At 36.0% G+C, this 27,500-nt stretch overlaps 1 protein-coding gene across 1 annotated transcript in view; it reads left to right on the top strand.

Annotated features, from left to right (window-relative positions):
* The first annotated feature begins 12,362 nt into the window (after window positions 1-12,362).
* Window positions 12,363-27,500, top strand: part of Fim (plastin-2 Fim) — a 99,674-nt gene continuing 84,536 nt past the window's right edge. The window contains exon 1 of the mRNA XM_067123816.1: window positions 12,363-12,803. Within this exon, the coding sequence (XP_066979917.1) occupies window positions 12,654-12,803 (150 nt within the window). The 5' untranslated portion in view covers window positions 12,363-12,653. The remainder of the gene's footprint in view (window positions 12,804-27,500) is intronic.

The following is a 27,500-nucleotide window of genomic DNA, read 5'->3' as shown; positions in this document are numbered from 1 at the left end:
TAGCGGATTCTTCCTGATAACTACCGGAAACTGAGGCAGAACGTTATGACAGAAAACAAGGAAAAAAAAGTAGCTTATCTTATGACCTCGAATTCTATTCTAATCATCTTGTAGGATCATGTCAAGATTAGCGAACCCAACATCTCTATGTCAAGAACAGCGAACCCAACGATCCCCATGTAAAGAATGGCCAACCCTTTCTGGTCCGAACTCCAATTCCACATGAGGGCTAGTACTAACCACGGCGAAACAGTGATTCATCTACACTGTTTCGCCTTGTTTAGTACTAGCTTCTGGGGGATCAAATGTCTGGTACCGAAGTGTTCATGTCTAGAACAGCGAACCCGATTATTCCCTTGTAAAGAATAACGAACCCAATAATCTTCTTGTAAGGAATAGCGAACCCAGCTGTGAGTGGGTTCGCTAATCTTGACATGATCCCATCTTGTATTAGTAAGATACTACATGATTTAGACCACAGAATTTTGCGACTTGTACACCAAATTATATGACTTTGACCTTAACATTCTGTTGCCCCGTAGGAAGGTAGTGACTTCAGCGCATCTCATGCGGTGCACCGTGGGCATTACTTAAAGTTCTTTGCAGTGTCCCTTCGGCTCCTAGCTGCAACCCTTTCACTCCTTTTACTGTACCTACTTTCATATTCTCTTTGTTCCATCTTACTTTTCACTCTCTCCTAACAATTGATTCAAAGTGCAACTGCGAGGTTTCCTGCCTGTTACACCTTTCAGACCTTTTTACTGTTAATTTCAGTTTCAGCGCTGAATGACTTCATAGGTCCCAGCCCATGGCCTTTGGACCAAATTCTATGTTCTATTCTAACATTCCTTTGGGATTTTTCCCACTAGGAATTTCACGACTCTGACCTCAAAACTCTACAGCTCTTTACTATGGAGATTTTCGATCCTGGTCTCAGATTCTTGATGCACTTATAAGCACCGGAATTCTGTTCACCTGACCCCAAATTTTGTGACAATGACCTTAAAATTAAGCGACTCATCGCAAAATTCTGTGATCCTGATCCCCAGATTTGATGATACTGACCTTAGAATTTAGCGACATCTAGTTGTGTCCATTTGAACATAAAATAAATATTTTTTTTTATATTTAATTTAGATATGCTGACCTAAAAATTTTTGAATTTGACTCTAGAAATCTGTAGCTGACGAAACTCTAAAGTTTTGTAGCGCTGTATCTTTAAGAACCCCTACCTAAGGCTACTTCAGTGATATTTGTATTCTAAACATCTTTACGACTCAAAGAATCACTGACATTTTAGGATGTACTGAACGATAATGCTGGTGATTTCGAATAATTTTACACTTATTCACCAAATTCATCGTCAAGCTGTAATACTGAAATATAAACAAGTAAAAAATGCGCTGAAGTTTCTTCGGCGCAATCAATTTTCTGTACAGTGTATAATGCCATATGAGCCGCGGCCCATAAAGCTTTCAGTCAGGCCGGTGGTGGCCTGTCCTATAGCGTTGCCAGACGCATGATTATGGCTAAATTTAACTTTAAATAAAATAAAAACCACCGAACCTAGAGGGCTGCAATTTGGTATGTTTGATGATTGGAAGGTGAATGATCAACATACCAATTTACAGCCCTCTAGCCTCAGTAGTTTTTAAGGTCTGAGGGCGGACAGAAAAAGTGCGGACGGACAGACAAAGCCGTCACAATAGTTTCCTTTTACAGAAAACTAAAACAAAACATTCTTCAATTGAGCTGTTAATCAGCTCAGTGGTCTGGTAAAACTGAGATATACTTTTTCTCTCATAGCTAAGACGCTTTAAGGGAACACGATTTGGTCCCACATCAATCGTTAGACCCAGTGACTGAATTACTACTTTTCGAAACCACAGTTGAAGCGAACAAAAACTTCCACGATTCCTGGCCCCCTGGGGGACTTAAAAGTTAGGTGAGAGCTGGGGTATTCAATTTATGCGATGGAGCGAAGGACTCTGTCACTGCATAGCGTCTTTTAATTATCTAACACAATCCGCCGAACGAAAGCTCAGTATCCAAATCTTACAGCGAACCTCTGAACAAAATCTCCCAAAAGATATTTCCAGATTGAATGTATGTGTACGTACGTAAAGCAGTTCAGGAATACGCGCCCGCAAACAACACGCATACTCACACCATATTATATATATATATATATATATATATATATATATATATATATATATATATATATATATATATATCTATATATATATATATATATATAAATGCATACACATATATATGTATTATATACAGTGTATATATATATATATATATATATATATATATATATATATATATATATATATATATATATATATGCGTGTGTGTGTGTGTGTACGTGAGTGTGTCTCTTCACATTCTGTAATCGTAATCATTACAGTCAAACACACGGAACTCATAATACGCAATGTAAAGCAGATATAACATTACTCTAACTACAATTACCAATGAGACTCAAAGTATTATATAACTTCGAATTAAATACAGTTGTTTAGCCTGACAAAAGTTGCAATCCCGAGAGTGCGGGAACTAGTTAACAGCGAGAAATAGGACAGTCATATCTGGACAAGAGATAAGTGTTATAGATAACATATCTTTTTTACTGATAAAATAATAAACAGCTATTCTCAGTGATTTAATAACCAATAGGGCAGGTTTTATTATATATATATATATATATATATATATATATATATATATATATATATATATATATATATATATATATATATACACATATGTATGTATGTGTATGATACACATACATACATACATATATATATGTATATATACATATATATACAAATTGTAGTCAAGGGCAGGAATACTCTGTTCACACTTCCTTTATTGTTTCCCTACGTTTCGTGATTCATAATCACATCATCAGGAATTCTATGGAAAATTAAATAAATTAATAAAAGTACTGAACGGCTAAAACTGAATTACGTTAAAACATTAGTCACTAAAATCTATAAAGGCTGTTCAAAATTACATACACAAGAGTTAAATACATACACCCAAAGCTTAAAATCAACACACACATATGGTTAACACATTAAAAATAGCAAAATCACAAAACCCTCAAAATAAAAAAAAAATAAAAAAAAAATTGTCTAATTTTAAGAAAATTCTTTTTCTCTTTCCAATAACAGAGAAACAAACAAATAATATACTTATAAAGAAAAAAAGCAGAAGACTCACCTTACCATGCAAACGATAGAACCACACTAACAGTAAAAGAAAAATATATACAGAAAAAACAAAACAAAAAGATCAGAAAATAGTAATGACCTATGGAATAACGTGTTTAATTAAAGACTCACTGCAGTTTCTGTTGGTTCTGCCTGAAAATCATCATAATTTATCTGTGTTTTGCACTTGGTGGCAATTTCTTATGGAGGATAGCTCTGGATTGGAGAACTCTGGGAACATATAACCAGGCGGCTTCTCAGGGTCAGAGCCGACTCTCATAAGGGGTGAGCTATAGAACTGGATGCCGACTCTCCAATCCAGAGCTATCCTCATAAGAAATCATGCCACAAGTGCAAAACACAGATAAATTGATGATTTTAAAGTAGATAACCATAGAAACTGCAGATACTTGAGTCTTTAAACATTAAAATAACGCAAACTATTGTTTTTGTCAACTATTTGTACATCTGATCTTTTTGTTTTGTTTTTTCTATATATTTTCTTTTACTGTTAGTGTGGTTCTATCGTTTGCATTGTGAGGTGAGCGTCTTCTGCATAAGTATATTACTGTCTTTGTTTGTTTCTCTGTTATTGGAAAGGGAAAAAAGAATTTTCTTAAAATTAGACAATTTTTTTATTTTTTTATTTTGAGGTTTTGTGATTTTGCTATTTTTAATGTGCTCTTGTGTAACCATATGTGTCCGTGTGTAACGTGATTTTAAGCTTTGTGTGTATGTATTTAAGTGTGCTATTGTGTATGTAATTTTGAACAGCCTTTATAGATTTTTAGTGACTAATGTTTTAACGTAATTCAGTTTTAGCCGTTCAGTACTTTTATTAATTTATTTAATTTTTCATAGAATTCATGATGTGATTATGAATCACGAAACGTAGGAAACAATAAAGGAAGTGTGAATCTCAGTATTCCTGCCCTTGACTACAATTTGTGTGTGTGCATGAATCTGCCAGATTTGTGTACATATATATATATATATATATATATATATATATATATATATATATATATATATATATATATATATATATATATATATAAACACAAATAACGAACTAAATTCGTATTCACTTTATTTTGGAAATGACTCATCAAAAGGGAATTATATATATATACAGTATATATATATATATATATATATATATATATATATATATATATATATATATATATATATATATATATATATATATATATATATATATATATATATATATATATACATACATACATCCTCAGGACTTCTGCAGAAGCCAGGTGGAATCTCAAGTGTTGGGAAATGGAAAGGATTAATATTGTATTCACTTTACCTCGGAATGACTTGCATCTAAAGGAAATTGTATAGTACAAGTCCTCTTCCCTAATAAGGATTCGAGCTATGCCCCTTAGGTTGGAAGTAGAGTTACAGTGACTTTATCCACTCAGCTTTCCATCCTTTGATAAAGTCACTGTCTTCCAGATCCAAACGGGAAGGCACTGGTTCGAATTCTGGTGAGAGTATGAGGACATATATATATATATATATATATATATATATATATATATATATATATATATATATATATATATATATATACATGTATATATATTATATATGTATATATTTATTAATATATACATATATTTATATACATATATATATGGGTGTCCTCATACTCTCACCAGTGCCTTCAGGTTTGGATCTGGATGACAGTGACATTATCAAGGATGGATAGCTGAGTGGATAAAGTCACTGTAACTCTATTTCCAACCTAAGGGCATAGTTCGAATCCTTATTAGGGAAGACAACTTGTACTTTACAATTTCCTTTAGATGCAAGTCATTCCAAGGTACAGTGAATACAATATTAATCCTTTCCATTTCCCAACACCTGAGATTCCCCCTGGCTTCTGCAGAAGCCCTGGAGAATGGAAAACTGGGGTCCCTTGCTTCCCAACACGTGAGATTCCCCCTGGCTTTTGCAGAAGCTTTGGAGGATGGTAAATTGAGGTCCCTTGGTTCCAGGCAAGTCATGCGAGAGACCCATTCTGTTGAGCAGTGGCCGCCAGGTACCCTTAGGAAGCACTGGAAGACTACCAGTTTGCCAGCCCGGGAACCCTATGGAATTCTGGGAGATTGTCTCTAATATTAAATCTAGTCTATTGTAATATTTGAAAATGGCACATATCCCAGCCCTGACTCTAGGAGGTGATGGATCAACTCTTGGAACAGAACCAATGTCTTCAAGCAATTTCTAGAAATAGAAGTTACTTGAAAGTCGTTATTTGAGATATACTCCAGGGATTCTGGAGCAAGCCCGGGGTCCACGGTTTGGCACAGGGCCTGTATTCTTTTTTTACAGAGTGTCTCATTCTAAGGTTACCTGGAAAATCCTGGAACACACGTCCCACCAAGGGGCTCTGTGAACCCTCGTAGAAGCCAGGGGCAAACTTGAGGTTTTGGAAGGCTATGACGTCCTTTTACATATTTGGAATCTGAAAGCGCTGATGGGTTATTTGTATAATAAAATTTGAAATTTCAAAAATGTCATAAGTAAAATTAATGACAAATCATATTTATACTGTATGTATATATATATACATATATATATGAAATTTTTTATCACACCGTGATTTATATACAATCACGAAGCTACAAATGTCGCTTAATAACAAATTCACGCTACCTCGAGAGTATCTCTATATATACACATAACACATATACACAGATATTTATATATATATATATATATATATATATATATATATATATATATATATATATATAACAATTTCTCAGAAGAAATAACAAAGCGCGAATCGTGATAGAATCCACTATTAAGCTCATGACCTTTGAGCAGACGCATTGTGAACCCACGTCTATGTTTTTGCCAGCATGAACACTGTATCCTTATAAACCCTTAGTAACCTTTGGTTATCAGGGTTTTGGATTTCTCTCATGGTTTTATATATATATATATATATATATATATATATATATATATATATATATATATATATATATATATATATATATATATATATATATATATATAATATATATGTATTATATATTATATATATATATATATATATATATATATATATATATATATATATATATATATATATATATATATATATATATATAAATATGCAAATACAAAACAATCTTCAGTTAGTCCTTTGATCTGATCTGCGAGAGAACTTTGGAAATTTTTTAAAAATAACAGATGCAGCTTCATCCCAGAGAGAGAGAGAGAGAGAGAGAGAGAGAGAGAGAGAGAGAGAGAGAGAGAGAGAGAGAGAGAGAATGAAATAACTGCAAACCAAAGCCCAGAGCGAAGGAAACAAGCATCTGACTACATAACAGGAGTCGCATCCTTCTAGCAACTGTACCAGATTAAACTTAATCTGTTACCATACTTTGCCAATAGTGTATCGGTTGTGATGCCAGCTGAATCAGTATGTCGATGATTAATGTGCAATTCAAAGTTAACCTACTAAAGCATGAAGTACTTATAATATGCATCGACGTTCTTTGAAATATGTGTGAACACATTCTAAATGTCGCTAGCAATCAGTTTATTTTTTATTATTTCAACCCCTTTTCTGCATTTTGCAAAATCTTACAAGCAGGGAGTGATTTATTCGAATCATGGGGCTCTAGTGAGCGTTTTGTACAGAGGTCAGTGACCTACTGGAATATAGAGGGAACAATGAGACCTTGGTCCATTTGACAAGAAAGGTTTTACGGATCTGGAGGTTACCTGGCATACAGCAAGAGTTCTCTTAAACAAGCCGAGATTTATGACTGTGCTCTTGAATGTAGTCACAGATAAGTGTGACTACATGTTCATATACATACAGTGCGTTCCGCTTCGTAGTTATCTCACGGGTAAAAACAGATTGCAGAGAGCTAAAGCAAGCTTAGCAGGAGCTTTGCATGACTACTGTTGCAATGACCAAGGTCTTCTTGGGAATATATTTCCCGTACGAGGGAGGATTTCATGGGAGTGTAACCTAATAGCAAAAAGAGGACCGAGTGAGACTGGTAACTCCGGGAAGGTGTGGGCCATTTGGTATGAAATGGTATCAAAGACTACCCTCTGGGGGAAGAGGTTGAGGGGACGGTGGGCCGTTTGACAGAATGAGATTCAGCCCCATAGTTAGATATAATGAAATATGATTGATACCTTCTCTCAGCTTTCAAAACCTTTATCTTATTGGAAAGAATTTTCAGTCCACACTCAACACAAACAAGTTGAGTCTTAGAATATGCCATAATCTTGTTGGTGGTAAACTGAATCAGCTATGAATATATTCATGCAAATGACCAAATGATCAAGACAAAAGGATATCTTCTGGTCGGTGGTTCAAAAGCAAGTTCAGTGTGGTAAGCAATTTTGCTGCCTTTGTTTGTGGTGAAGACTAAAATATATTAAAGCTAAAATTAGACAGTAAGCGAGACTAGTATATTTCGAGGATTTACAAGGAGACGACTCTTTGTTCTCTGTAATGAACATTTAAATTCGTGAGACCCATGCTTACGCCATTTGTTCAGCGCAGAAAAGCGAAAGACGAGGGTGTACGGCCGTCACGCGCCACTGGCGTCGTCTGTGGAGAATTTTTTATATTAGCCCACTTTCTTTATGAATAAAAACCCATGTTTGTTTGCGATACCCTACTTCAATCGTACTCAGCTACGGTCATTTTTTGGCACCGTGCTGATCAACAATTTTTAGAAAAGGTACAAAATTTTAGAGAGCATTTATTATCTCTCAACGTCTGTAGAGTTTATTATTTTTTTTTATTGACGATACGTTTTTTGGATCACAAATCTAGCGACAAAGCAAATCTCCACAAATGACTTAATGCTACTAGAGCTCTACGATTCCCTATTGATGAAATTTGTAATCCATACCAGATACTGAGTAATAAAAGATGGACATTCTTCGCGGCTAGACCACGCACGTTGTATTTCTCCTTTTCCTATATTTCGCTCATTTCACTCAGGGCAAATTAGAAAAAACGGCCAGTCTCGTCGGTTTCCAACCAAAAACTTAATAAACTCACTAAAGAAAACCGATTACCATAAAAGGCGTGAATATATCAGCACTTAAACTTCAGCGAAAGACGGATCTTTTGCCACAGGTTATATTAGTCGTAAATATATATTCCCTGTCAACTCGGTAAACTTCAGAACAGGTCTAGACATAGTTTTCTAGACCTTGGACATAATTATCTCCTTGCATAACTGGCAAAAACAAATTAAACAAAATGCAGTCCAGTTATTCTTTACGTCTATCAAAAGAATCATGCATCGAGACCACTACTTTACATATATATTAAAATATATATATATATATATATATATATATATATATATATATATATATATATATATATATATATATATAAATGACAGTGGTTTATCTCTTAACTAATGGAAGTTGAAACAAACGATGCTGTATAAATAGTAAACAGTCTTCAGTCACTGGAATGTTCTGGAACGGTTGAAAAATATAGATGAAAAGAGATGCAAAGTTGAATGAGGTAATTGTTGAAAGGGTCAATGTAAGTCTGAAAATAGCCTCCATTGACTGCAGAACATAAAGAAAATAGCATAAAATGTTGAAGTTCGAACTGACGCCTGAGTATGTTGCTGGGGGCCAAACCTCAGCCACTGCGGTCGAGTAAGTCATTCAGGGCCGAGATGCTGGAGAACGGTGGTGAATGTTAATGGGTGGCTAACTTGGGTGTTTTAAGTTACGTCTCATTCCTAAGGAATTGCCAAGGAGTAATTGTTAAACTGAATGGAAGAAAATTTGCCAGAATCACCCGCAAGACTTAAAAGTTCATCACTGCTCAGCACTCCTTGTAAAGGTATTACTTTTCTAACCCTGTAGACTGGATACAAGTGGGTGGAACAATATGAAATGGTGACTGATGAATACTAATGTAATTTCCGAGTCAGTGCACAAAGAGCCTTTGGTGCTGAATATTTGCAGCACTGGATTCATCCTTGATGATTCAGCAAGCATAATGAGTCAGTGACTGGTAACTAGTTTTTTTTTCAACGTCAGTTCATAAAATTATATACTTTATATATATATATATATATATATATATATATATATATATATATATATATATATATTTTCTTTTTCTTTGATGGGGTGAACCAAGTGCAGATTACTTCCGCAACTTTAGTCAGTTTATATTTCTACAATGTGCTCCTCCACATACTGGACCATGTACTACTCAGGTCTACACTGGTTGCACTTTGGTAATATTCGGATACTAATGCCATCCTTTCTAATGCCTTTTTCAGTCCATCCAACCAACATTATTTCCGTTTCTGTCTCTCAGTGTTGATAACCACGGTCGTTGTGACGCCATGCTATATTAATCAATAAACTGGTCTCCCCCTTGTCCTTCCTCTCAAAACTTCAGAAAATGGACCTCCATTTTCTCCACATGACCATCCACATCAAAATACCAATTACCTTCTTGGCTATGCTAACCCTTTTTAACTCCACATTTCCTCACTCTTTACTTCCTTGAATTTCAGTTAGCTCAATGATCACGTTAAAATTTTGCTTCTGTTGACACTCCTCTTCTAAACCATTTGCAGAGATCCGGCTACCTCCCTGGTTTAACCAATTCTGTGACTCATATATTCTCCCATCCTAGAGTAATCGCTTTTACTATCTGTTGCCCATCCTTCAGTATCCATACCGACATTGTTTTCTTATCTTCCTTGCTTTCATTTACACTCATTTCTAACCCTTGCTAACATTAACCTTCAACTTTGAAGATGTATGGCAAGATTTTGATTGAGAACTTAATACAAGTAACTGAGAGACTGATAGAGGAAAAATTTGATAAGGAAGAGGGTATGGGTATTAACCCGGTATATATATATCCACCTTTGTCAAAGTCCAGGGTAAACTCATGCTAAGTAGACGGCCGCACGAAGATATCGTTTATTAATATAATTTGTCGACTACACAATAAAGAAATGGATGTATATAACACTTTGATCCCCGAGGGGCTAGTACTAAACACGGCGTCCCAAGGAGCTCCCGCCATGTTTAGTACTAGCACTCGGTGGATACATACCGGGTTAATACCGAGGGTGTGTAAATTAAGCATGATTTTTATAGATTAAGCATGATTTTTAAAAAGTTGAATGAGATGTTTGATAGAAAATTGACAATATTATATGCAGCATATAATAAAAGCCCTGAACAAAACTCGTGATAAGATTTATGGAGATGTGAATAGGTGTCCACAATGTGTTATAGGGAATATTTTGTTCATACAATGGAAATTTTTAAGATGGAAAGAGTAAAAGTAAAGCTACTAGAATCTGAGAACTTGTTAATGAACAATTTCATGGTTAACAAAAAATAAATAAATAAATAAATAATAAAATAAAAATAAATAAATAAATAAATAAATAAAACTATGTATTATTTCCAGTTTTGAATTACTATTTAGGTTGAGGAGATCGCAGAAGTCGGAGAGAAGACAGATGTAGCTGCAAGTGTGTAAAGTTAAAATAGCAGTCATGATTGGACTGGCTGATGTTTGCAGGTGATACAGTGTTAACAGAGAAGGGCAGCTGCAGACTGACGCGCTTGAGGATGATAGCAATTGGGATATACGATTTAGGCCAAGGGCCGAGAACGGCGACCTATGGAATGGAATGGAATATAGAATTTAGGCCAAAGGTCATTCAGCGCTGAAAGGAACACTGAAAGTAAAGGAGGTTTGAAAGGTGTAACAGAAGGAAAACCTCTCGGTTGCACTATGAAACAACTATTGTTCAGAGGGTGGATAGCCAGGTAGAAGAGAGTATGAATGGAGGTACAGCAAAAAGAATGAAAGGGGTTGCAGCTAGGGGGCTGAAGGAACGCTGCAAAGAACCTTTAGTAATGCCCAGTATGCACTGTGTGAGGTGCACTGACGGCACTACCCCCTGTGGGCAATATGATAGCAATGAAGCCTAGCATAGATGACGGGACAGAACTTACATAAAGAGGAAGGTGGTAGCCTCAGCAAATGGTTTAGAGAGTGTCTGTGGGAGGAAAAATTCTTATGTATGAAGGTATGGAATGTTGAGCCAGCTCTCCTTTATGGGAGTGAAGTAACAGATGCAGACGCAAATGAATGAGAAAAGATTAGAGTGATGTTTGTGAAGTGTGTGTATAGTAAGAACGGCCAAATCGTTAAAAAAATATAGACAGGGCGAAAAGGTAAATACATTAGACCTATATACACATGAATCAATGTTTTGAGGTGGTTTGGCCACGTGAAGGGAATGGAGTACTGTAAAGTTGGACGGAAAGGCTGTATAAATCTAATAAGAATGGAATCCTGGGGGAAAGAGACTGTGGAGGGGCTGATAAGGTTTCCTCAGAGGTGTTGGAAAGCAAGGACCTTACTATCCAAAGTGCTTAGTGGGATAGAGGGGAATCGAAGAGGTGCTGATTCTATGACTATGTTTTTAGATGGATGAATATGGCAATTGCTATTTGTTTCCCCCTAGGTTTACTATTCTAAATGAATAGGCTAATTGGTATGAATGAATATCAGGTCAGTGCATATAAATAACGTGGCGTAAATAAACAAAACACCAAGGTGTTACGATAACTTACACCGGACTACGTAAACGGTTTCTAAGCCTCCCACATTGAAGAGTTGTTAGCACTTGGAAAATCTTTAAGTGAACAGTGTTACGTGTAAACACGAGAGAGAGAGAGAGAGAGAGAGAGAGAGAGAGAGAGAGAGAGAGAGAGAGAGAATGTCCTCCAAATTTTGGCAGTTTTGTTAGGTAGTACCTACTGTACAGTAAGTTGTAACAACCAAATCATTTTGTCAAAAGCCATCAATTCAAAATTGACATAACAAAGTAATCATAATTCTAATACATAAGTTCATTTCCATAGAAAACAAAGTCTGTCAATGAGAAGAAAACTAAATTAAACAAAAATAAGCTACCAACAGGGCATGTGGCCTTCGATGCGGAAACAAGCCTTTTGTGTTTCATGCGCATGTCTGATTCTTCTGGACCGGAACCAAGTTCAAAGAAAGGAAGAGCTCGGCACCCCCCGGATCCGCTTAAAAATATGTTTCTACAGTAGACAGAGAACAGAGTTTCGCCAGCAGCGGCACAATCCGGTCGTACCCTTTCCTTACACAGCTCACGCTGTACACGGTACACAATTCAGGCTCCCCGCCAAACCACTGGCTGATTCACCATCACGCATGCGCTTACGTAAACTTAACTCCCGCTCACAGCTTCTTTAGAAATACATATTTGCCAATAGAATTCAACAGATACCCTATAAATTGTTATTGAAAAATTATTACGAGTACTTCATCTTATAAAAGCCTCTTTTTATATCACTAAATTCAAAATGAAATTTGTTAAGGGAGATAACGCTTACCGAGAATTATTGGAACGCCAAAGCGGTTCCAGCAGTCAGTCTGGCAAAATGGCTTCGAGGAACAGTACGGTCACCTTTTCCGACGAGCAATTGGATGAATTGTGTGAAACATTTAGTTCGGTGAGTAAATCATATTATTGTAATCCAAAATTAATTATTTGCATTACTTCGGTTATTGCGATGAAAGCAGTTTAGTGTGCGGTGCCCAAACACATAACCAGTTATTGAATGTGAAGCGATGGGGCGAGGCTTGACTCCATTTGAATTCTAGCAGGTGTGATAAGATATCATTTGCCGGTGGATTGAGAGGACGAAATTGTTATTTGCCATGATGTAAGGCAAGTTCGTTTTCATGCAAGTGGAAAAGGAGAGTTGTCATAGTTCCCAGAGGTAATGCTTTCATATTTTAAGTCAACATCACTGTGGAGATCATTTTACTCACATGGACTACACCACCCCCACATCTCCAAAATCTAGTGGTTGAAGAGGGAGGGAGAGAGAGGGAATGGGCGGCCGAAACACACGAGAGAGAGAGACAGACACAGAGGTGAGGATGTGTACTGTCATCACCATCATAAAGAGAAACCACAAGGGAAATGTGCCCGACAAAAGTGTCATCCCAATGGAACTTGTTTTCCTATTCGAAATTGTTACTGTGAAAATGCGTGTGTTCAATGTTTTTGTGTTTGCAATTCAGAACCGGTAGTAATATCGTTCCAATTAGTATATATAACTTATTTTCTATGTTAACCATGTAAAAATTATGGATCCGGGAATTAAGTCCTGAGTTTCCATCAATTGTAAGAAATTGGGTTGAGTGAGCTTATGAAAATCCTGCTTAGTCATTTGTACCGGCGATGTCGAAACCATAACACGTCACAAACATTGTGTGTAGATTTCGTAAATAGGTGAATGCCGGTATTTGTGAGACATCTTAACGTAATGACGCTTTTCTTAAATAGAATACGGTAGCCAGTGGTTACACTTGACTTACTTGAGTGTTGAAGCAACACTCATCATATGCTATATATATATATATATATATATATATATATATATATATATATATATATATATATATATATATATATATATATATATATATATATATATATATATATATATATATATATTACTGCCCACTGGCCTGATGTGAAATGACAATCTTGTCGGAGTAAGAGACCTTTGTACTCTCCTTACACAATTCAAGTTAATATTTTTATAGTAAAAACAAAAGAAAAAAAGGTTCGGTCTTTTTTATACGTTCATGTGCAGCACATGCGTTTGTGGGAACACACGAAGCAGTTTTGGTAAACTTCCAAGCACAAACATCATTTCATGCACACGGATACAAAGGAGGCATACGGACCTTAGTATATTTTTATATATAGAAGACCGAGCTCAGTTCTTTACCTTATGTTAGTTTGAGTAGTTATTATTTGACGATTTAGAGCAGATACGTGTGGTTGTTTAATAGAAGAAGCTTACTAAATGTTTAATATGTACAAAAGAATTTTGTATTTTGATGGTGGCTGTTTATTATGATTCCAAAATTTGTCTTGATGTAGGCTACGTATTTCTTGTTACTCGTTTGTTGTGAAGTACGTATTTGTTATTTTAATTTATTAGGAAATAAGTTTTCTGACCATGCCTTTTAAAGTTTATGGCCGTGGTAAAAATAGCCGGCCGGCCCACTGTTGAGGGACTCATTTGCTTTGCCCGATAAGGGAGAAGGGACCCAGTGATGATGATGATGATGATGATCACCGTCCTAATCATCAACGCAATTTGTTGCAGAAGGATTTGCACTGTAAGAGATATTAGTGTCATTTGTTTTTGTTGAATTCTTTTAATTTGGCCCTACAAGGCTATCTGGAATTAGGAATTCACGTAAAATATTTATAGTTTACCGAGTCTATATTATTTATAAAAACGACGTGGAGTTTGATTGGAATGTTTAAATTGATAACGGTGCTATATATATATATATATATATATATATATATATATATATATATACATATATATATATATATATATATATATCATATATATATATAAGTTTTATTGTCTATTGAATGCCCTTGATCGTCATTTCAACCTCAGGAATGGTGCTTATTAACTCCCTATGGAGAGATTTTAATCGGTAACTGACTGATTTAAATCTCCGAGGTCTGATCTTCCCATCGATCCGGGATTACTGAGAGATTACCCGGATTTTACTGGTGACGTACGGAGCTTAAAATGTAGTAATCAGGCCTTTAAACAAGGCAGGTCTTATTACTGCGATATCTTATCTTTTATGGCACACCCGTATTACGACACATACCCTGCACGTACCCACGCATCTGATGTACCTGTTAGGGCAGAGATAGGCTTAAGTTTTGAGGGGTATTTTCCCAAGTGGCCTGTAAATACAGTTATATGATACTGAGTAACCTTAGGGTTGAATAGAATGTGAATAAATAATCTCACTAGAATTTGATAGCCTTAAATGGTAGACGTTGTATTACTGCTGAATTTGTGATGTAAATAGCATTTGTGAATATTTGGAAATCAGTATAACCAAATAGTGAATTTTTTTCTGATGTAATTATTATTATTATTATAGTTAAATAACTTTTTTTTTACAATTTTGTCTTTTTTTTTAGTTTCTCGTATATTTTATCCATCTGATGGTATGTTTTTAGTTGCTCTCGATGTGAATTTATGCTGTTTTTAATTTATTCTCTAAGGTAACGTCTGATTGCCAGTGCTTTAGATGGCATCTGTGTTATCCTGCTGCCTTTATTGTGGCTTTTCGCGTGATGCTTGGAAGATATATTCGAGTTGATTCAGTGTTGAGCTAAGTGGCGTACTGAAAGGTGGTGGTTAGGGTTATGGTCGCATGTAAAATTCATAGGGGTGAGATTTGCAAGTCACCCATTCTCTCTCTCTCTCTCTCTCTCTCTCTCTCTCTCTCTCTCTCTCTCTCTCTCTCTTCTTTGTAAAGCAGCAATTACTGGCCGTTTTTGTCGTACAGGGCTTACTGGTAAATAACGTTCAGCATAAATTATAATATACTCAGCCTCATGGTGGTTTGAGGAAGCTGGGGAGGGTGTTATAGAACTATGGAATACTCAAGACATACGGTAATTTTGATTGTCTGAGTGTACTTGCTAGGTGTTTAGGATGAGGTGGGAAGGGAATTTTAATTATACAGTAGCATAATTTTTTCTGATAACGTTTGATAAGCATGATAAATGTGATATCCTCTATTTAACACCTAAAAAAACTAAGGGCGAAAGGTTGTAATGGATTTTAATGTCGGTTAACTATGACTGATCACTGGATGATGTATGTTATACACGTACGACTGAATATATTCCTAACGTGGTGGGCAGAGGTATGGGCGGTTTCAGTTACTGGTAAAATTTACTTAATCGAGAGAGAAGGTATAATAGATACAATCCCCATTATACTCCATAAGTGCTGGGGAAGATGTGGGATGTATTTAATTACAGGTAACCGAGCTCATCAAGAAATTATAATAGATGTGTGTTGTATACTGTACTGTGTGTGTGTGATGAAGAGATGGAATGGATGAATTCTCCCCTAGTATGTTCAATATGTTTTATGTGATTTAGCTAAAGTTACTTTGCTGCACTATAAAGATTATAAAGGTAAAGTCGGGAATTCAGGGATAATAGTCATTTTACAGAATAGTTGAGGATGATCTTGTTAAAAGATTAGGCCTATACCCAGCCATTACGATTTGTTTGTCCCGGTTCTAGATAATAGTGCAATGAGATGAATTTAAAGCCTGTGAAGAAATAACCTTAGAAGAGCCTTGCGGAATTTCAGCTCCGACATAACAAAGAAGTTCAAACAAATGGAAATAGAAGCCAAGATGCACGGCCGTTGTGTTTATGCACCAAGGATGGAGGGTACCTAGCAGATAACCTTCGACCTCTCTGTGGTAGCCGGTTAATGTAAGAATTCATCTTATTTACACTGTCCACCCCACCCCACCCCACCTTCCTCCCCCTTCCTCCCCCTTCCTCCCCCTCCTCCCGCACCGACTCCCCGTCACGCCCCTTTGTTCGGTCTGTTGATTCGTCCCAAAGAAACCAGCTCCGGAAAAGGCACTTTCGTCTGTGGATATCTTCCCTTGTGATGATGAAAAGTTGCACGCTTGATTGGGTTGCTGCGCCGGTGTGGATGCTAGGTCTCTCTCTCTCTCTGTCTTGATTCAGTTTTGATGATGATTGTGATGTTGAATTAGCCATTCTCTCTCTCCGTCTTTGATTCAGTTTTGGTGCATCTTGTGACTGGATTATCCTCTCTCTCTCTCTCTCTCTCTCTCTCTCTCTCTCTCTCTCTCTCTCTCCATTATCTCTTCAGTCTTGATGCCCTTATTACTGCATTGGCCATTATCTCTCTATCCCTATATATATATATATATATATATATATATATATATATATATATATATATATATATATATATATATAATCCAGTTTCGATAATGTATCTTTACTATTTGCCCTCCCAATTACATTCATGTTGAGATGGAACGTGCAGCTTCGAAAGGGTACATTCTCTCTCTCTGTCTCTCTCTCTCTCTCTCTCTCTCTCTCTCTCTCTCTCTCTCTCTCTCTCTCTTTCTCTGTTTTTGGAGATGCATAGGTCTTTGGAATTCCCATAATTTTATGTACATACACTATATAACATATATATATATATATATATATATATATATATATATATATATATATATATATATATATATATATATATATATATATATATATATATATATATATATATACACATTCTATCATTCATTTTGATCCAGTTGCGATAATTATTCCCCATTGATATCATGGTATGATGCTACCGGAACATTTCTCTCTCTCTCTCTCTCTCTCTCTCTCTCTCTCTCTCTCTCTCTCTCAGCAGTTTCATTATCCTCCCTTTAAAGTAACCCCCGACTAGGTATCTACGTTGACTTTTTTTTTTTTTTTTTTTTTTTTTTTTTTTGCTCCTTTAACATAGTATCAAATGTTTACGGTTGTAGCTTAAATTCTTGATCTCGGAGATTGATAGCCTAACTGTTATGGCTGTCGAATGGTACTGTTATTTATTGTAGTTTACGCAGCTTGCAAGATTTAGGAATTATGTTCAACATGCGTTAGCCACGAATAACTATTCCCCCAAGGTGTTATTTGGAAGTTGACACCTGTTTTTCATTTTACGAAATTTATTTTTGCACTTTGATTTCGCACTTGAATCATATTTATTGAATGCTTATTCAATAAATTTATTTGTTGTAGTTGCTCTAAAGTCTAAAGTTTATTCTAAACTTTAGTCTGTATTAGATGCTTTGTTTTCAGTGCCATTATAAACAATACTTAGATGATGCTTGGAGAGTGATAGTTATATATATATATATATATATATATATATATATATATATATATATATATATATATATATATATATATATATATATATATATATATCGTGTGTGCATCTATGTATATATACATTTACTTATATACGTACGTACATACATGCGCACACGCACACACACACACATATTATATATATATATATATATATATATATATATATATATATATATATATATATATATATATATATATATATATATATATATATATATATATATATATATATATATATATATATATATATATATATATATATATCTTGCGTGTCATTCATGTCATTGTTATTTGTTTCTTTAGTCTGTGAATAGTGTAAAATCTTTGGATCATGGAGGATTTTTTCCCCTGGGGTATTTGACAAGTGTTTTTGCTTGGCCTTGCATCATAGCTGTTCAAGGTCTCACGTACCATTCACCTGTCTAATGTTATCCAGCAGGGGACCGTCTCTTCACTTCATTGGTGTCTCTCTGTTCACCAAATAATGCGTCATTCTGGTTGTCCGTACAGTTCGAGTCTCGGTAGAAATTGATCACTAAATACAAAACTAAAAAACTATATAATATTTGGTATTTGCTGCTTTAGTATTTTATAACCTTCCTTCAGGTTGATCAGCTGCTACTACTACTACTATTATTATTATTATTATTATTATTATTATATTAATTGTCTGAAACGTCGTTAACAGTGATGTAAAAGGAGGTTGGGAGCAGGGCGGTTGTAGGGAGGGCAAACCCCAACCCTAATTAGGTTACGTACTGTCTCGAAGCTTGAACCAATGTACTTTTATTCTCTGTACATCTATGGGGGATACAGTTGTGAGAAAGTCTGACCCTGAGTTGGACGACGACAAGTCTGTATGTAGATTTTTACCCTTAATAATAATAATGATATTTATAATTATAAGACCCGTTTCCTGTGCATTAAATACACAAGAAAATACTTGTTTTAACCATATTTTAAAGGACAAGACTTGTTCATAGTCTTCAGCAATAATAATATTTTGATTGTCATCTCTGTCTACGGGCTGCTGAAGAGCAAGAGCCCGTGCCAGCACAAGGCTGGCTCAATCTATATAGAATATAATTAGAGGTGGAATGCACAGGATTTTTTTCTGTCAATATAAATTTAAATTATCTGGAGAGCTTTGGAGATTCTGCTCAGGCCTCATTTGCAGGTTCCCGAGAGCTCTCTGCATAAATTAACGCCATTATCTTGAGAGAAAAGTCATCATGGTTTTTACCCTTCATTAATATTTTTAAGCATAATTTTTCGGTTTGTATAAATACAAACATTGACGAGAGTACCTCCTTCAGGTATGACGTCGGTTGAGAAGTATTTGCTCAAGGAGGAGAGTTGAGTCTCTGTGGCCTGGTGGGGGTGGCGGTAGGCGGCACTCAAGGAACTTAATGATGGGGAACGTGGAACGAAACGTAGAGTTTGTAATTACGGGAGTCGGAGGACCGTTGGAACGGACTCCTCTTTTCCTAATACGACAGTCCATTGGCCATGCTTAATGAAGTCGCCCGTTTACCTTTTTAGAAGCTTTGGGTAATTTACCTTGGAATTGGGCAATGTGTCATTTCCTTGTTAGCAATTTTAGGTAGGGTGGTTGGTTGTATTTGGCCGTGAAGGCTCGTTCGTTCTCTTTGTTTTGTACCTCCACGCCTTCGTCTGCTGCTCTTCTGCCGATTAGGAATATTGGCATCTCGTGATATACGTAGAGGGCCGCCCTGTGCCTTGAGATTAGACGGCAATCGATTACAGCAGACCTGTGCATATTGCCAGTGCAGTGGTAGGAGTCCAGCACAAGGATATTGAGTCCAAACAAAATGGTAACCGTCTTCTGAGCCTTCCCAACGGCAGCGTTGGAACATGAAATATCCTAAGAAAATACATAAAACAGAAACAAAAATACAGTTGAATTTAGGGTCGTTTCAATGCACTGGTATGATGCTACCTTAGTTGTAACGGCCTTTTTACATATAATTTGTCCTTCATTCTTAGACTTTGGTCACGATTTCTTTGTTACTGTCGTATTCAAACTTCAGGTGAAGTCTTCATGTTATTGCACTTCTTCCTGTTTAGGATTGCTCAGACCAAATAATGATCTTTTACTCGGAATGATGTGTTTTAAATATGATAATCGGTAAGGAGCATTTCGAGCCGTGTGACTTTGCTCAGTACTAACTTCCTGGTTAACTGTTTTTGTTGTAGACACGCCCATTGATACCGACAAGATCCAGTCCTCATGTGATTGTCTTTTGGTTTACTTTCCCCGTCCGCGTCCGTGACATGATTGTACACAATTCGCTCTCATGGCGGTGCTGGTGGGGTCTCTCTCTCTCTCTCTCTCTCTCTCTCTCTCTCTCTCTCTGGCGTTGACGGTGGAATGTTAGTGTCTCCGTCTCGGCACCACTTCCGCCGAGGGAAATGCTTGGTGAAGAAAGTTTATGAAGAAGTGATGCGGGTAATGAGTAATGACCCCCTTTTTTCAACCTTTTTGCTATTCCATGCCTCTCTTCCTTCTCCATCCCCCCCTCCCCTTCTCTCCTGCCCCCACCCCTTTTCCCTCTCACTCTTCCCCCCCTTCCCCTTGACGAAGAAGTAAGTTAAGTCTGTCTTAGTTTAACCAGACCACTGAGCTGATTAACAGCTCTCCTAGGCTGGCCCGAAGGATCAGATTTATTTTGCTTGGCTAAGAACCAGTTGGTTACCTAGCAACGGGACCTACAGCTTATTGTGGAATCCGAACCACATTATAGCGAGAAATGAATTTCTATCACCAGAAGTAAATTCCTCTTATTCTTAATATAGATAGTTATAAGGTTGTAACGCCAGGTCTCATAAATCTACCACTCACTTGTAAAGCGTAAATAATTGGTCAAGTTAATATTTCTGGATACAGCAGAGGTAACCACAACCGCAAAAATAAGATGACATACTGAGGTTTTGCGTAACAGAAAGAGGAGGACATTGACCTTTCATAAGGCAGACGGAGAGGCGAACTGATCTTTATAATAAGAAATACGGGCTCGTGGATTTTTTGGAACTGCAAAAAGAGAAGCACTTTGACTCGTAAAAAGATTGCTAGAGAAGCTCACAGACTTTTATGGAGACAGAGAGAAACCTCTTCGACTTTTATTACGCCTTGATATAGCGTATATGTCGACTTTTATATAGACAGTAATGTAAGCTCTCGACTGTTATAACGACAGATGAAGAACGCTGCCATTTATGAAGACGTATAAAGAACATAGGCATTTATAAAGGCATATAAAGAACGTTAGCATTTATAAAGACAAAGAACATAGACATTTATAAAGACATATGAAGAACATGGGCATTTATAAAGACATATAAAGAACATGGGCATTTATAAAGACATAAAGAACATAGACATTTATAAAGACATATGAAAAACATAGGCATTTATAAAGACATAAAGAACATAGGCATTTATAAAGACATATAAAGAACGTGGGCATTTATAAAGACATATAAGCTCATTGGCTTTTATACAGAGAAAAAAAGTTCGTAGATTTGTTTTATATAGAAAATCTCACAGATTATCCGTAGACGGATGGCTCAGAACTTTGTCAGTAAATTTTAGGACGACAAATATAAAGCTTACGATTCATTAAAGCCAAAGTATGCGCACATTAGCTTTAGTAGGGCAGAAAATTCACATACTTCTACGAAGGAAAAACGTGAAACTAAAAGTTTTTTCAATAATAAAGACACGAAGACTTTATTTTTGCCGAGGACATGTAGTTGCATATAAACGATGCTATACAGACTTTATGCCGCCAACTGAAAACTCCAAGGTGTCCATAGACCCTGTACACGTCTCTGAGCGAGTACTTCGGAGAGCGTTTGAAGGGGGCTACGGCCCTCCGGTGGACAGAGATGCGATCGTTGTAGACTGGGTGGGGAGATGATAAGTAGGTGGGGTTGGGGGGGAGGGAGATGGGGTCTTTTGTGATACCAGCCATTGGATTTCACTTAAACTCTCTCTCTCTCTCTCTCTCTCTCTCTCTCTCTCTCTCTCTCTCTCTCTCTCTCTCTCTCTCTCAACTTGACCGGAAGAGGCAAGCCCCTTTTGTTGCTGGCTTGGTTTTTTAGTACAGAGGTGTCGAATTATTTAGTAGGGACTTTATTCGTGCATTGATTTTCGTTGCTCTTACAGTGTTGTTAATAATAATAAAAGTGATGCGTAGAGTTTAAATCTCAATTTGTAATTATTACCTGCATTACGTGTGTTTGCACAGCAGAGTAATCCTAGCGGCACCCGTCATCGGGCACTGAGTGCGTTCTGTGATGAGCCCTTATAAGGGAATATTTACGCTGAGCCTAGTCCTTCTGAATGAATCACACAGCATCCTGTGTGGAACCTGTGACTAACCGTAGGCATCCGAGGACGTCTTGAACCGAGGTCTGGTTTAGGACATTCTCCTGTTTCATTCTGGCGGCCCTTTCGCAGACTGGCAGGGGGCCCTGGTTGGCGACGTGTGACGCCGGGGCGTGGTAGTGCTTGCGGTATATTGTATCTGGTGGTAGTGCGCTTGCATCATGCGCGCGCTGCCTTTTCAGGCCGGTATGTCTCTCTTCACCTAGGCATTAGATTAGTTACTCTGACAGATAATCGACTGCGGTGGGTTAGGGGGGGGAGAGAAAAAATAAGATGATCAGCACTCAGAAATATAGACCGTTAAAAATTTTAAAAAGTGGGAAGGCCTGGGTTAGGTAATACTTCTCCCCGGGTTGAATCTCTCAGCATTTCTCTCTTTCTCTTTTTCTCTCTCTTTCTCTCTTTTCGTTGCGTCTTATCATTGATTATATAAACTTTTATTCGTCTGAATTCTTTGACTTTTGTCCGCTACCGTTGTTAAATCGTTCTACGTTGCATGTACTAACTACTTAAAATCTGGTATTATAACGAGAATGTTCCGTAGTTTCCAAGCGGAAGATTTCAAGGACGACGAAATTTGTGTGTTGCAGCGTCTCTCTCTCTCTCTCTCTCTCTCTCTCTCTCTCTCTCTCTCTCTCTCTCTCTCTCTCTCTCTCTCTCGCTGGAACAGCAAGAAGAAATTCTTGTGGTGAAGGAGAAACCGGTAGAATATATGGAGGAGGAAGAACGCCTAAGATTTCTTTTCTTGGGTAATTTTCCACGATTTACTTTTGTCGGAAATATGTGCAGTGAAGTTTTTCATACCTTCACATACGTACGTACATTATATATATGTGTGTGTGTAGTATATAGTATATATACATAAATATAATAATATACAATGTATAATGTACATAATGTAATATATATATATATATATATATATATATATATATATATATATATATATATATATATATATATATATATATATATATATATATATATATATATATATATATATATATATATATATATATATATATATATATATATATATATATATATATATATATATATATATATATATATAAACGTTCTGAATTTGCCTCCATGGATTTGCTACAACATGCCATGTTTTCTGCATGCCGAGGTTGTTTGTCATGAGCGTGTGTGGTTTACTTCCAGTGCAACCGTTGAATAAGATTTTAAAATAAATGACCCATCGAAGTCGGTTTAAATCATTGCATGAAACTTTTAACATTGCAAATGTTGAAACGAAAGCCTGGAGACAGCTCAATTGTAGCTTCCTCTCGGGACTAAATGAAATGCTTAGCTGGAAAGATTACAGATTCTGGAAATTGCTCTTCATCATTTTAACTCTCTCTCTCTCTCTCTCTCTCTCTCTCTCTCTCTCTCTGTCGCGGTGAAACTTTCGGTGCAGGTCACGTCTCCTTTGCATATGAAGATGAAACTTCGTATATGTTATTGTTATGGGAGCTCCCCTTTCTTGTGGGAAGGCTATTGGTTTACATAATGGTCGTGTATGTGTGCACTGTATGTCTTCTTGAATATGTGTAGTTGCTTGGACGTTTTCTTGGAAGGGTTTTGCTTCAGATAGTATTACTTCTCCGGTACCTCGCATTAATAAATTTGGGATGGGTTTGCAGGCCCTGCCCCCTATTTCATCTCAGCTGTGGCCCACCACAGTTGGCCAGCTTCCAGATGCATATTTCAGGGCTTAGGTCAACCGTGAATGTCTTGTCTTCTCGGTTTTCTGTATTCAATTTTGGGTAGGAGTGCGAGGCCCGTGCCGTACATAGTTTTATTACAGTTTTCAGCTTAAGTTTTATTGCAGTTTTCAGCATTAGTATTATTGCATTTTTCAGCATAATTTTTATTACAATTTTCAGCGTAAGTTTTATTGCAATTTTCAGCATAAGTTTTATTGCAATTTTCATTATAAGTTTTATTACAATTTTCATTATAAGTTTTATTACAATTTTCAACATAAATTTTATTACAATTTTCAGCATAAGTTTTATTAAAATTTTCATAACATATTGAAACTTGCACAGTACGAGTTTTACTTGTAGTTTAATGTGACAGAACACGGCACATTGATAATACAGCATTGCTCCGAAAATTGCCGCTGTAATGCATTTCATGTATACGGTGAAACCTTTGCAAGCAGAGGTCGGAATGCCGTTGACTTATAAGGAACAATTCCGATCACAGGAGACGTCGCGGGTGACTTGTTTTTTTATATAACGATGACGTGCGCATTTTTTCAGTCGCGTTTTCACTTGAGAAACTCTGTCACAGACCGTCAGAAAACTTCATCTAGTATTCAGTCGATTTGCGAGCTTAGTGTGAAAGCGTATTAGTTTAACTACGAGTAATGAGATGATAATGTGTCAGGAAATTATAGGCCACTTCTGGGAGTGTATATTATTACATTATATTTTTGTATATATAGCATCGAGGTTCTCACAAATAAGTTAGGTACTGAATGTTTATATTGCTAGTTCCATATACGGTGGAATAGCATTATCCTTAATTTGTTGTTACCATAACAGAAACTAATTATGTTCCCCAGCCTGCCTCTCTCTCTCTCTCTCTCTCTCTCTCTCTCTCTCTCTCTCTCTCTCTCTGTGCTCCGAGAAGGATGAACCAAAACTGGCCTGTCGTGACCTTAGCGGGCGAAGATTGACCACTTGCCCAAGACTTGCTCTGGTGTCATGTTACCGAGGGGTCACATACCTGCCGGGTTCATGCACCCTACTTAATGGCCATAAAGGTGGGGGAAGTGACATACCTGTGCCATGCGAAAGTCTCCTTCATCAAGAGGCGAAGCCGTTTTATTTGTGTTTTGTCAGGCAGAGCAGTTTGGTGTGATTGAGAAAGATCAGATACCGTAATTTGTAGGGAAACATTTAAGTTAAGAGTGATTCTCTCTCATAAGAGCTCGCACACATTTATGTAACTCTACATTATTTGTATGTTATTCATCTTTTGCATTTTCCAGTCTTTTTCAGTAAGTCTTTGTGTGTTAAGATTGCCAACCCATATCATCCTCTACCTCGGCTGCAACCCACTTCAAGGATATATATATATATATATATATATATATATATATATATATATATATATATATATATATATATATATATATATATATATATATATATATACCTATATACTGTACATATCAATATATTTACTTATACATATATATACACTGTGTGTGTGTTTAGTAGTCACAATCATGGCTCTGGTCACAGTGACCTCTTCACTTGAGCTTCATTCGGGGTTCAAGTCTTTCTGGTGATCAGCGATCCAAAAATTGTAAAGAAATCCAGAAGGTAGAAGGTCTTTCTGCTTAATTTTAATACATATATATATCTGAAAACGTGACTAGTAGATTCTCTCTCTCTCTCTCTCTCTCTCTCTCTCTCTCTCTCTCTCTCTCTCTCTCTCTCTCTATATATATATATATATATATATATATATATATATATATATATATATATATATTTATATTTATATATATATATTTATATATATATATATATATATATATATATATATATATATATATATATATATATATATATATATATACATACACAATAAGATCAAAGATTTCTTACAATATAAAGAACGTTCATGGCCAACCAAGTAAGGTTTCTCTGTTGAAGTAATACAGAATATATCACAATAACCATCATTTCAATAGGAACGACTGAATACATTGGGAAATGTAGTGATAGTGAAAAGGAGATTTTAATTTGGTTATTTCGGGTATTTCCTTGGAAAAGAAAATGCTGCACACACAGCCTTGAGAACTCGTCTGAGCTATTTTCACTTTGATTCGTAGGAACGAGATAATCCCGTGAACTTGGAAACCCTTTGTACCACTTGACCTGAACAGTGAATTTATCTACGTCAGTGCTCAGTGCACCGTCAGAATTTATGCAGAAGACCTCGACGGAGTGATCATCAGATAATTTATCTCTCTCTCTCTCTCTCTCTCTCTCTCTCTCTCTCTCTCTCTCTCTCTCTCTCTCTGTATAATATATATATATATATATATATATATATATATATATATATATATATATATATATATATATATATATGTATGTATTACTTTTTCATAAGTGGAGTTACTCGCGTAAGGTGCGCTTAACTCCAGGTATGAAAGCGTAAGTTTGTGTCGTAGGAATAATACAAATAACATTTATAATTATAGATGTTATATATATGTATGTATGTGTGTACAGAATATACATATACTGTATATATATATATATATATATATATATATATATATATATATATATATATATATATATATATATATATATATATATATATATATATATATATATATATATATATATATATATATATATATATATATATATATATATACCTCCTGGCCGTGTGGGTTAATGTGTCCACTGTAATCCTGAGTTCTTGTCCTTCGCTGGTTCGAGCCCACGGGACGACGAACTTATCAACTAAAAAATTCCCTTCGGTAACATATATGAAAATATATTATTTCCGGGTAGAGCGAATTGGATATTAAAGGACGTTTGTAGCTTACTGATTGTATATGAATCACGGTGATGTGATAAAAAGTCATACACAGTATATATATACAGTATATATATTATATATAATATATATATAGATTTGGTAAATATATAGCATATATATGTGGTTAAATGTTCGTGTTTCCGTCTGGAACAAGGCCATTAAAATGCAGGTACGCATGAAAGGACACTCGTACCTAATTAGCATTCAAATCGGCCGCAAAGAAAAATCCCTTTCAGTCCTGCTGACGCTCTTCGCCCCATTGAAGTGTGAATTGGCACTGAGAGCCGATCCACTTCAACGTTATTAAGATTTAGAAGCGGTAAATCACCTGCCTACAAGAGGCTTAACTTCTCACTCAGCGACTTTCCTTTT

The sequence above is a fragment of the Macrobrachium rosenbergii genome, chromosome 21 (assembly GCF_040412425.1).
Source record: "Macrobrachium rosenbergii isolate ZJJX-2024 chromosome 21, ASM4041242v1, whole genome shotgun sequence".
NCBI classification, from domain to species: domain Eukaryota; kingdom Metazoa; phylum Arthropoda; class Malacostraca; order Decapoda; family Palaemonidae; genus Macrobrachium; species Macrobrachium rosenbergii.
This window is presented reverse-complemented; position numbering and strand designations above follow the sequence as displayed.